The sequence below is a fragment of the Genypterus blacodes genome, unplaced genomic scaffold (assembly GCF_046128005.1).
Source record: "Genypterus blacodes isolate CSIRO-AG114 ecotype Tasmania unplaced genomic scaffold, CSIRO-AGI_Gbla_v1 ptg000062l_1, whole genome shotgun sequence".
NCBI classification, from domain to species: domain Eukaryota; kingdom Metazoa; phylum Chordata; class Actinopteri; order Ophidiiformes; family Ophidiidae; genus Genypterus; species Genypterus blacodes.
In genome coordinates this window covers 1,484,394-1,496,431 of record NW_027466874.1, presented here as the reverse complement: position 1 = coordinate 1,496,431, position 12,038 = coordinate 1,484,394, and the positions used below count along the sequence as shown (strand labels likewise).

At 47.8% G+C, this 12,038-nt stretch overlaps 1 protein-coding gene across 1 annotated transcript in view; it reads left to right on the top strand.

The window, feature by feature from the left end:
* Positions 1–7,754: 7,754 nt before the first annotated feature.
* LOC143003711 (BMP/retinoic acid-inducible neural-specific protein 3-like) overlaps positions 7,755–12,038 on the top strand; it is a 43,587-nt gene continuing 39,303 nt past the window's right edge. Inside the window, exon 1 of the mRNA XM_076154504.1 lies at positions 7,755–8,023. Coding sequence (XP_076010619.1) covers positions 7,755–8,023 — 269 coding nt within the window. The remainder of the gene's footprint in view (positions 8,024–12,038) is intronic.

The following is a 12,038-nucleotide window of genomic DNA, read 5'->3' as shown; positions in this document are numbered from 1 at the left end:
GGCGACGGTGAGCCACCCGCCGCGCCCCAGCACCACCTGAGGTACGAGTAAATGTCAAGTGGGCTAGCAGGCGCAGATATGTTCGGGACCAGTAAGAGTGAAGAGAGATTTCTTAATCGGGCAGAACTGCTGATCATTAGTGTGTAAGCCCCTGAACGCAGCGGGCGACCGTTCAATCAATTTCTAAAAATGCGTAAACAGAGAAGCAGACACAAATCAATACGAGACAGAGGAAATAAAGATTCATTATAATAATAATAATAATAACATACCGCCAGACTGATCAGTGATGAAGACGAAGGAGGAGAAGAAAAGGGTTTGGTTGTGTTAAATGATGCTGGAGTGGGTATGAACCTTTTAATCTGCTCAGGTTGAAGGAGGTTGTACGTACAGAAGCAGGACTAATCCATTCATTCTCCATACACACCAATCCTTGTTAGTGTCCTGAGCCTGGACAGGTAACCCAGTCGATCACAGGACTAACACACAAACTCACTCACTCCCACTCCCACATATATATCCAATTCATCGTCCTAACCTACAGAGGGGGCTCTCCTGTCCTCTCCTGCACCGCCTCAGCATGTTTTTAAGAGATATTGTGTTTAGTCTATTGTTCCCTGTCTGAGCCACACAGTCATCCCAAAGGTAGCAGGAGTGTTTTGTATTCCGTCTATCAGATATGATGTTTTGTTTCCCCCTCTGAGCAGCTTTACATTTCACATAATGCTGATTTCTGCTATTTTCCACGTGCAGCAGCAAGATAGCTTTTCCCTGCCAGCATCTTTTATGTCCACGTTGTTACTGAATCACGCTGTGAGACAACATATCATTCCAGAGATCCAGTCCATGCTTCCCTCACGATGATGCCCAGAAGCGCTCCGACAACAAAGAGAGGCTGCAGTGTTAGTGCCATAACCACAGCATCTCAGGATCCAGAGCGGTGGAAGTTTGCCATCTGCTTGTTAGCTCGATGTTTACCCACTCAATAAAAATGCAATAAGGTTTATATTTTACAATGCAAAACACTGCACATTTCAATCTCTGGAGTTAATGGTTTTCAACTGGAGTGGCCACATTTGCAAATAACAATTTTGCTTCTGCAAATGAACTCAACTCCCCGATGAGGTGAAAAGTATGCTCGCTTCAAACGCACAGAGCGAGTTCACACACATTTATGGACGCGCATAAGCAAAACGTACAGACTGTAACTGCATTCATGAGCCAATGTGCGGATGTCAAAATCAATAAGGGAGGCGGCGGGCGAAGGCGGGCAGGCAGACTGACACCTTTTATTAGAACACAATATACTCTAAGTCAAATGTTGCATGCAAGGAAATGTCTGTAGGTAGTATCTAACCTTACAGATGTTAACCTCTAAAGGAAGACAAAGCATATAGACGCCAGCCTGATGGTAAATATGGCCACATCTCCGCTATGTGGAGAGGAGATGATTTCAAGGTCAAATTTAAGGTTTGGAAATTTTACTATTCTGATTTCCACACAATCATGCTCAAATCCTTTGTTCAGTCTACAGATTAATATAAAACCTTGCAGCGCTGTTGTGCACACTGAGTTAAAACAGACAGTTTTGGGTACTGTCTCTTCAAGGCCCCCCCCCCCCCCTCTCTCCTAACAAGCCTGCTCTGCTCTGATTGGCCAGCGTGGGGGCGTGGCTAAATGCAGGTGTGTTACGCATTCAAGGATGCATCCAGACGCAGCTTACAGGCTTTGGGATCTAAGGGTTTGCATGGAGCGTTTCTATAAGCAATATTGTAGACTTTTGACGCTGACAAAATCAATAATAGCATCACCTTTCATGTTTTCTGATCTCTGCTATGCTTGTGAGCTGCAGTTAAACTGGTATGTATTTGCAATTGAGCTCAGTTGACAGACGTAAGGAATGCTGATTTCCCCTCGATCATAAAAGATTTTCATTTCAAACGTTTCAATAAAACTCAAATTGACAAACTAAGGAGAACATTTGCAGGGGAAAGCAAATCTGCCCGGTGATTTACAGCCAGACTTTGGAAACAAATGAATAGAAATCATGCAGAAATGTGAAAGAAAAGGAGCAAACACATGCAGCTTCTGAGCTCAAGCCCCCTCAGACTCTCTCTCTCCTCTCCTCTGTGTGCACAACCAAGCGTCTCAAGCTGCCGGAGCAAAACACAGCCAACCTCACGCTGAACCAGACCGTTAATTAGGAAGCGGGTATTTATTCTCCTCCGACCCCAAAGAAAACACAAAACAACCTCTCTTTTGTGGTGTGATGACGGTGGAAGGAAAACACTGGAGGATGAAGCAGCAGCAGCAGCAACAGCAGCAACAGCAGCAGGCCGGACAAAGAGAATAAGCAGTTTCTCAAGTTGATGAATGGTGAGCTCGCTGACCTAAATGGGCAATAAGTAATGCAAATTCAGATTAAAGCTTCATCCAGCTATTGGCTTTTTTAATCACCACATTAAGCAGACCTCACACACCGCTGAGGTATGCGCCGCAGTCAACAATAACCAAGACTCATCCTCTCTTTTTTTTATTTTCACAAACGACTGCTAACAATTCATAATTTAAAGACTTTCAGACGTTCACTGCCACCACTCTGCTGCTAATTATCCAAACAAAATTGACGCGGCGTGGTGGCTTATCCATCAAAGCTTGCAGGTTGTGCGCTGAGATAACTTTGAAGGTTTATTTACAGGATGAAGGTGAGCCCCTGCGTTTTTCATCTGGCATCTGGAAGAGTCGAGCAAACGCAGCGGTTTTTTTTCCCGTTCCCGGCACTGTTGGGTGTAAAAAGAAGCGAGGGGGGGAAAAGCCACCTCGTGCCACGGCTCTGACAAAGGCTGTCAGGGTTCTCAGGCTAATTAAAACCTCAGCTTCGCTCAGTTCCCCGATCACTCCTCGCTCAGACCCCGTGAGTGGCATCAATGAGCGTGGCTCGGGCTTAAGTGAATGTTTACCTCCCCTAATGACTATCTGTCTCAGAGCTGAGTAAATGCGACCGCCTCGGACCTCTCTGCCGCTCGTTTAGCTCCCACTCGCTCTCTCTCGCACAGATGAGATCTCGGCCAACTGTTTGCCCACAAAACACAAAAGGCAGCTTGTGAGAAGTTATTTCTCCCTGCACGGCAATTTCTGAGTTGCAGAAGAAGGCTAGTTTGACCGTTTGTTCGTGTAGAGCTGCCTGCACACACTCCCTGTGTGTTTGTGTTTCTAAATGACCATGTGGTTCTTTTCATTTGCGATACAAAAAAATGGAATGATCCAATACACACTGAGTGAAAACAGGTCCACCCTGTTCCGATTAGCGATCAGTCTGATTGCCAGATGCTATCACTCCACGCCGAAATGTTGAACTTCCTCCGTTTATACGAGTGTGACCACATCTATTCCTGCTAAATGACATATGCATTCGTAACATAGTTGATAAGTTGTAAGATGATTTTTAGCAATGCTGGTTGTCGTTGGTTTGGAAAGAGCTGAAGATCTGGTGACTGATGTAAAAGCAAAGAAATCAACCTAATTCAGAGACCTCATAGATTCATTCCATGCATTTATAATCATTTAGTCTCGATCCTCATTATCTATCAAAACCTCCTAAACTTAATCCAGTGAAAAGTTTTATTTAATCTTAAATTGAAGAATAACGTCTCAATTAATACTTTGGCTTTAAGTACTTGGGTAAACTTCCAAACACTCCTGGGAGTTTTGGCTCCGTGTCTCTGTTGCAGCTCGGCTGCTTTTACATTAATAAACACTTTGCGTTCTCTTTCCTCCGCTGCGCTTCACGCTCACCGAGCTCGGCTGTGAATCTGAATGTGAATGCGATGTACAGCGGCCACCCTCTTGACACAGTCGCCACCCCGGGGTCTCCCGCCTTTAGCCCGACACGTGCTGGGATGAAAATAACGACGAGGATAAGATGACAAATGACTTACGACATCAATCGACATCATGATTTGATTTTGCATGGGATTCTGGTTTGCTGCAGTATTCAGGGTTAGAAATACATGAGCCGGCTCTGCAGAAGGACACCTGACTGGAATACAGTTGCCAAGATACTGTTATTGCAATCTTTGCTGTGTGTGTGTGTGTGTGTGTGTGTCCTCAAAGAGCATTAAAGATGAGTCCTTGTTATAGGTCACTGCTCAGCCGCTATGACCTACACGCCGCCTGTGCTTCTCTGGCACCATAATGAGCCCTTTGCTGTGACATGCTCTTTGATTTTTCCTGCGAGTGTCTGGCTCATATCTGGGCTCGTGTGGACATCCTGTGTACCATCAATTGGCAATCAATCCCGCGTCGTCCCCTCGCCCGTCTCTCCTAAAGACAAATAAACAATCTCCAACACTCTCTCTCTCCCACGAGGCCGAACCATCCAACGGAGGCGGGGATGAATGATTTATTTGAAAGGGTGAACTCGAGCTGGCGGGAACTCTTTGCCGGTCGCGCTGCCTGCATGAAACCTGAAAAACATCGCTGCGAAAAAACTGCCTTAAATGCAAAGCGAGTCCACGGCGGTAATGAGCCGTGGCACTGTCTCCACTAAAAATCATCTTTTATTCAAAACTTTGCCAAAAAAAAGAGAGAAAAGTTTAACCTCTGCTGGCAGATACGTGGTGAAAGTTCAGCGGCGGCGGCGAATGAAAACCAAACAAACTAACGAATTGCGAAACTGACAATCCTCATCCCGAGCTACAGCACATCAAACAGGCAGAGCGGAGGCCTTCTCTTCCTGTCAGGTCATCGTCCCTCATAAGTCATCGTGGCCTCGGGCTGGATTAAAAAGAAAAGGCGCCCAATCCCGAGACACGATGATGAAACTGTGACAAATCAACTCATTCTCGAGAGTCGCCGCCGCCGCCGCCGCTATGGGATTTTTTTCGTCTCCTCTTTTGAGTTGCGGAGCCAGTGAATCTCACGACTCAATGGTGTTCATTTCTCTAATCCAATCCCTGTATAAAACCTCCCTTTGAACGTCCACAGAACAAGCTGAGAGGCAAGCACTTCCCCTTCACCCGCCTGCTCCTCTGCCTCCGCTGATCCAGGCTCAGTGTCCGACGCACAGAGCGCCCGGGATAGAGCGGGGGATAGAGTCTGTCTAATTAAGTTTGCTGATGGTGAAAAAGCCATGATTATTCCGCAGGAAGAAAGCAGAGTGAAGAGGAGGGGGCGAGGAAGATAATGAGAGTCACTGCAGGGAGTTGGAATAACCCTCCCTCCCTCCTCCTCCTTCTCCTCCTCATCATCATCATCATAATCATCACAGCCATCATTAAAACCATTATTTAAATACACAGGCTCTTCATTTCTGATCTATTAAGTCGTAGATATTAATTCTTATTGGAGCAGGCGTAGATCAACATTCTCCAAACTAAAGTCCATCTTTGATAGCAGTTCATCTGTGTGGATTCTACGTGTGTTAACTTGTCAGGGCAGTATAGTTTGTAACTGTTAAGTAAAATTATCCAATCAATGGTTTAGTTTTGGTGCTGCCATCTGATGTTTGATTGATTCTGTCGCAAGCTATTCACATAATGTTGAACAATCGACATTCCCTGATAAACAAAAGCTTTCCACTTTTGTTCAAAACTGCAATTATATTTCAAACATTCAAACATGCAGTGTGTCATATTTCTCTGGACCCATTTTCTATCAAACCCATTATATTAGTCTGATCTCTTACAACTCTTTCCTAATCTGCTTCTCCACGGCTCTTATTGCACCCAGCAGCCCTGTGAGGAGGAGATGGAGCTCCTCTTTGCAATCATCTCCTCCCAGCTTTGTCCCTTTAATCGTGGGTTCTTCCTCGCCCTCCTCACACAGCCTGGAGTCCAGAGTGTGGCTGACCAGAATGAGGATCAGAACCAAACCCTGGCTTATTAGCCAAGTTTGCTCATAGACTCTGATTTACAGTGTGTGTGTGTGTGTGTGTGCGTGTGTGTGTGTGTGTGTGTTTGTGCTTTTTTTCCACAATGAATGACTTATACATTAAGAAAGAAAGGAAATTTACTCACAGAGCTATAGAATGTTCAACTGTATGTAGAGTAAGAACAGCTGTTGTGTTCTATACATGTACTGATATGTGTGAAGTTTGTTTGTATTTATAGTATATTTACAACAATCAGCATTCAACTTCCAGTGCTTTTGTTATTCCAGTCCTTTTCTGGAAGGATTCACTCTCTGAGACTCTTTCTGTCCCCTTCCTGTCCCTGGTGGACCCGCAGTGACGCTGTTGGAGTGTCGCAGTCGGTGTGCATTTGGACTTATTTATGATTTATGATGCCCACGGTGAGTTCTCTGCCTCACATTCCTAATCTGCGTGTTCTCTCCTGTGAGGAGGTGGGATCTCTGCTCAGAGCTTTGTCCCTCTCTTCACTGCTGTGTCTCTCTCCTCCTCCTCCTCCTCTGCCTCCCCATTCCTCATGTGGGACAACAAAGCCTCAGTTTTGTTGGTCAATTCACACCAACTTGACACTTCTCGCTTCTCCGCCGCTTTCTTCTTGCTGTTCACTTCATTCGCAGGTGACTTCTTTGGTGGTTTGGGAAAGAGAAAGAACCGCGTGTGAGTGAGTGAGTCGAGCGCCGACTCCCTCTCTCTGACCATCTCCTCCTTCTCATCCTCCCTCATCCTCACTCCTCCTCCCCAACACCTCCTACTCTCCCTACTTCTTCCTCCAGTTAGGTTGGAGCCAATCGGGAGTGTGTTCGCTGCTGGAATAAATTAAAACCAAGACGGTGCAAGGAAGGCAGGGAGGGAGAGGGAGCGGGAGCGGGAGCGGGAGCAGCGAGCGCAAAAATTCATTCACACATCCTCCTTCTGCGCGCCGGGCAGTCAGTCACACCGTGCAGGCTCTCCGTGCGGCTCTCCGTGCGCGCCTCTCCAAAACGCGGAGCGGAACCCTCCAGAGGATCCAGGCGGTTGGGGGTGTGTGTGACGCGGTCCCCCCACTGCGCGTCCACACCACCCCGTCCATCAATCGGCGCACCTGGTGGAAGATTTGACCTTTTGCGCTCTTGACGCTCTAAGTCCTCTGCGCCTCGTTCCCGCTGGATCGGACCTATACTGCGCATCTTTGCTTCTGGATCTATGCCGCGGTGAGGGGGGAGAGCGGAGCGGCGCTGTCCCGGGATTGGACCTCAGCTTTACTCCGTCCGTTCGTCTTTAACACCGCGCTCCTCTTTAATCGCGCGTCTCTGTGTGTGTGTGTGTGTGTGTGCGTTTGAGGTGATTTCCGACCCCCTCCCTCCAAAGTGGTTCCCATGCCGCCTCATCTATGCGCCGAGACGAACACACATTCTCGGTCCTATCAGGGGATTTTACGGAGAGCGATTGAGGCCGGAGATAGACCACACAACTTACAGGTAAAAGCAAAAAGCTCTGTGTTGAAATAGTTCAGAAATTGACTAAAGAGGAAATTCATATTCTCTTATTTTTCTCCATCATTTTCTATATTACACAGAGGACATAGATTGTAGGTTGTTCTCACCTTAGAGTGGAATTATTTGTGATCCTCTGTCAAAGATTTCTGACCCAGCAAACGTCCGGGCGCGACCGCAGCCGTCTCACTTTGTCTCCATCCCATTTTCCTCCCTGTCAACCCCGGCTTCACCTTCCTCTCCTCTCCCCCCTCTCCTCTCTTCTTCTTCTTCTCCTTCCTCCTCCTCCTCCTCCTATCCTCTCCTTTCCTCTCTGCCAGGACTCATCGGGAGTGCAGGGAGAATGAGGAGTCACCGGGGCCGGGGGAAGCAGCATGAGTGGCCCGTGCATCTCCACTAGTAGACTGGCGGCCCTCATGTTTCTATGGAAGTGCTTTACACTAAGCCTGCTCCAGAGCTGGGTGTCCGGGGGGGCCGGGGCCGGGGCCGGGGCCGCCGACCCCGCCGGGGCTGCCTTCAGCGGCGCCCCCGGGCCCCTGGGCTGGCTCCTGTCGGACAAGGGCCCCTTTCACCACTCACAGGAGTTTGTTGATTTCACCGAGCGCTACCAGCAAGGATTCACCACCAAGTACAAGATATACAGGTGAGACACCGAGGCAGTGAGACAGTTAGACGGTGAGACTGGGGGCTTGCTGGGTTGAAATGGAGCAAAATGCAAATACACTCTGTTCTTGTCACTGTCAAGCCGAATGTAAAGCTGATCTCATTTGCAGACTTTAGCTCTTCTTGTGGTCCTGCGTGGATTCTGTTAAAGTAGATCACGTCATACTTTTTTTCAAGACGGTAAACACGCAGCTTTAGCAGGTGTCAAACTGTAGGATGAGCAGTGAGGAGATTACTGGAGACATAAAGGCGCCGCATGTATGCAGTGTGTGTGTACGTGTGTCCGTGTGTGTGTGTGTGTGAGGATCGAATACATAAGCTCAGACACCGCAGGAGAGTCTGAACAAAGCAGCGGGGTGTCAGAGACGAGATGAGACGTGTGTGTGAGTGTGTGTATATGCGTGTGTGCGTATGTGTTTGTGTGTGTGTTTGGGATCACGAGTGTAAAGTACTCAGGCGCGCGCTGGGACGCAGCAGGGCGCCGCGCTTCTTTCCCGTCGGTCGCGGTAAATGCAAAGGGACAAGTGGACACGTCTCCCGGCTGGACGTATAGAATGTGTCCCATACATCACAGCGGCGTGCGAGCACTTTTATATCCCCGCTGCTCTACCACCTTCCAGCCTGGACGGAGGTAATTACACGTCTATATGATCAGTGGGGTTTTTATATGGCACAGCAGCGTCAGTCGAGGCTTTCAGGAGCATCGAGCCTTTGCGCTCTAATGCGTCTCACCAAAGTCAACTTCCACTCGCTGCTTCCGACTTATAAATCATTCAGTTTAATGTGGGAGCAGCTGCTGCATTAGAAGGTACACGCTCCGACTGCAAGAGGCGTCTCAAGGCGTTTGTTCGTTTATTTGATGGTGTGTGTGTGTGTGTGTGTGTGTGCGTGCGTGTGCGTGCGTGCGTACTCGTATTCAGCATAGAAATGCACCGGAATGAACCCGCACGCGCTCATAACTCTCAGCCGATGACATCACTTTGACAGGTCAGCAGGTGTTTAATGTTTATGTTAACATACTGGAACATGCAGTGTGTTTGTTGGCTTAGAAAGTTCTGGACTGGAGCCGTTTTTTGATGGACAGGTTGAGACACAGATGTCTCATGGATGTTTTTCAAAAGAAAAGCACAGATTTCAATGTAAAGAATGTATATTCATCCCTATATCAGACCCTTGGAGGTACATTGATAGTTTGAAAACACTTTTTACAGTTTTGTCTCTCTCATTATGACAAAACATCATCAGGATGTTTGTCTGGGCTCCTTCAGCCTTGGTGGAGGTATGGACGCCCCTCTAGGCTTTTCCTGTTTGTTTCCTCCCCTCAAAACAACGCTGGAAAATCTCACAAAACATGTTGTTTGAGGTTTCTCGGTATGAGTCCTCGAGTCTCCCGAGACAAACCTGTGTGTGTGTGAAATGGTATGAATATGAAAGTGTGTGTGTGTGTGTGTGTGTGTGTGTGTGTGTGCTTTGCCAGGTAAGTGTTTTGCTGCTCGCTGATGAGAGCGTGATGCTGTCACCGGAGGAGGTGACGCCAGTTGAGCAGAGGTTTTGACTGACGCTGGCATTTAGCGGCTGACAGAGGTGACAATGCTCAGGCACGACGCTGCGCTCACCCACATCCATCATCGGCTCTTTCCCGCTCCCGTGTTTGCCTCTTTGTTTGCCTGTCCCCTTTCAGGTTCTCCTCCGCTCCTCTTTGTTTTTGCCTCCCTGTCTCTCTTTGTCTGCACTCCGCCTTTATTCGTGCCAGCGCCTTTTTTTTTTTCTGTCCCTTAGCGCTCAGCGGCTTGTTTAAAGTTGCCAGCGCCCCAGCTGGTTACTTCCTCCCCAACCTTTAATTTAAAGGAGTGTTTAGTCACCTGTGATGACCTCTTGACCTATAGGAACTGCAATTTTCCCATTTTCTTTCCCCCTCGAGTTCCTGTGGCCTTTCCACTTTCCTCAGTGGAACAGAGGAGAACAGAATAGCTCAGTACAATAACACTGTGTCATCATTTGCATTTTGTGGCAGAAAAACAAGTATGTTGCTTTAGTCTTTATGGCAAATAAGGTCCTGCAATTGTAGCGCTATTATCCCCCGGCACAGCAGCCAGCCTTTATATTATCCGAAAGTGTGAAAGATGCAAGGTCTTTGTTCCAAAAGAGACGGAGGAGTGAGTTCTGAAAGGCAGAAATCTCAGGCTGAGTTAATCGCCGACTCGTCTGCATCGATCAAAGTCTGAGCGTTTTTGCTGTCATTGTGCATTAACTCAGGAGCGGTTCATGTCTCACTGTTGGATCCGTCAATGCAGTGGACGTCTGGTATTCTTTTCCCCGTCTTTTGTATAGTTTTCATCTCTTAAATCCCGGATTAATGCTTCTTTGCTGCATTTTTTTACGGTTTAATCGCGTGGCACTTTGTAGCCTCGGCGCGATGAATAAATCTCCGCTCACTTCGCTCACTCGCTTATTGACTTCTGGCAGACACACGATGGTCTTTTAATATTATGGGTCAGTAAATTCTGATTATTGCCCCTTGGACCCCTCGCGGCTCCACAATGGAATCCTGTAAACTCAAACCCCCAACGAGTCGCTCGCCCAGTGGAGGAACGGCCAAAATTATCTAATTTTAGACGCTGTTCATGCAGCGCTTGTGTGTGTGTGTGCGTGTGTGTGGCCGTCAGAAGGATAGAAACATGGCCGCGCACGCACACAGTGAGAGGGGAAGATATTGTAACAAGAAATTGCTTTTAATTAACCATCAGGTTAAAGGAAGGTTAAATAAAAACATTACAATCAAACCTCTCTCTCTCTCTCCCTCTCTGTCTCTCTCGCTCGCTCTCTCTCCCTTCCTCATTCCCTCACCGAATGATCTCAAACCAATTGCTCTCCCTCGCTCGTAAATATTCTCCAGAGCTCACTTTGCCTTTCACGTCAGGGAGCAGGGGAGACAGAGAGAGAGAGAGAGAGAGAGAGAGAGAGAGAGAGAGAGAGAGAGCGAGAGAAAGAAGGAGACAGAGAGAGTGAGAGAATGAGAGAGAGAGAGAGAGAGAGAGGGAGGGAGAGAAAGAAATAGAGAGAGAGAGAGAGCAAGAGAGAGTGAGAGAGAGAGAGAGAGAAAGAAAGTGACAGAGAGAGTGAGAGAATGAGAGAGAGAGAGAGAGGGAGAGAGAGAGGGAGGGAGAAAGAAAGAGACAGAGAGAGTGAGAGAATGAGAGAGAGAGAGAGAGGGAGAGAGAGAGGGAGGGAGAGAAAGAAAGATACAGAGAGAGTGAGAGTGAGAGAGAGAGAGAAAGAAAGAGACAGAGAGAGTGAGAGAGAGAGAGAGAGAGAGAGAGAGAGAGAGAGGGAGGGAGAGAAAGAAAGAGAGAGAGAGCAAGAGAGAGAGAGAGAGAGAGAGAGAGAGAGAGAGAGAGAGAGAGAGAGCGAGAGAAAGAAGGAGACAGAGAGAGTGAGAGAATGAGAGAGAGAGAGAGAGAAAGGGAGAGAGAGAGAGGGAGGGAGAGAAAGAAATAGAGAGAGAGAGAGAGCAAGAGAGAGTGAGAGAGAGAGAGAGAGAGAAAGAAAGTGACAGAGAGAGTGAGAGAATGAGAGAGAGAGAGAGAGAGAGGGAGAGAGAGAGGGAGGGAGAAAGAAAGAGACAGAGAGAGTGAGAGAATGAGAGAGAGAGAGAGGGAGAGAGAGAGGGAGGGAGAGAAAGAAAGATACAGAGAGAGTGAGAGTGAGAGAGAGAGAGAAAGAAAGAGACAGAGAGAGTGAGAGAGAGAGAGAGAGAGAGAGAGAGGGAGGGAGAGAAAGAAAGAGAGAGAGAGCAAGAGAGAGAGAGAGAGAGAGAGAGAGAGAGAGAGAGAGAGAGAGAGAGAGAGAGAGAGAAAGAGACAGAGAGAGAGATTGAGAGAGAGCAAGAGAACAAGAGAGAGAGACAGTGACAGGGAGTTGTGTGGGGGGGACCAGAGGAGCAGTTGGGAGCGTGCAAGAGGAGGCCACATCAGGAGGAAGAGGAGGGGCCACAG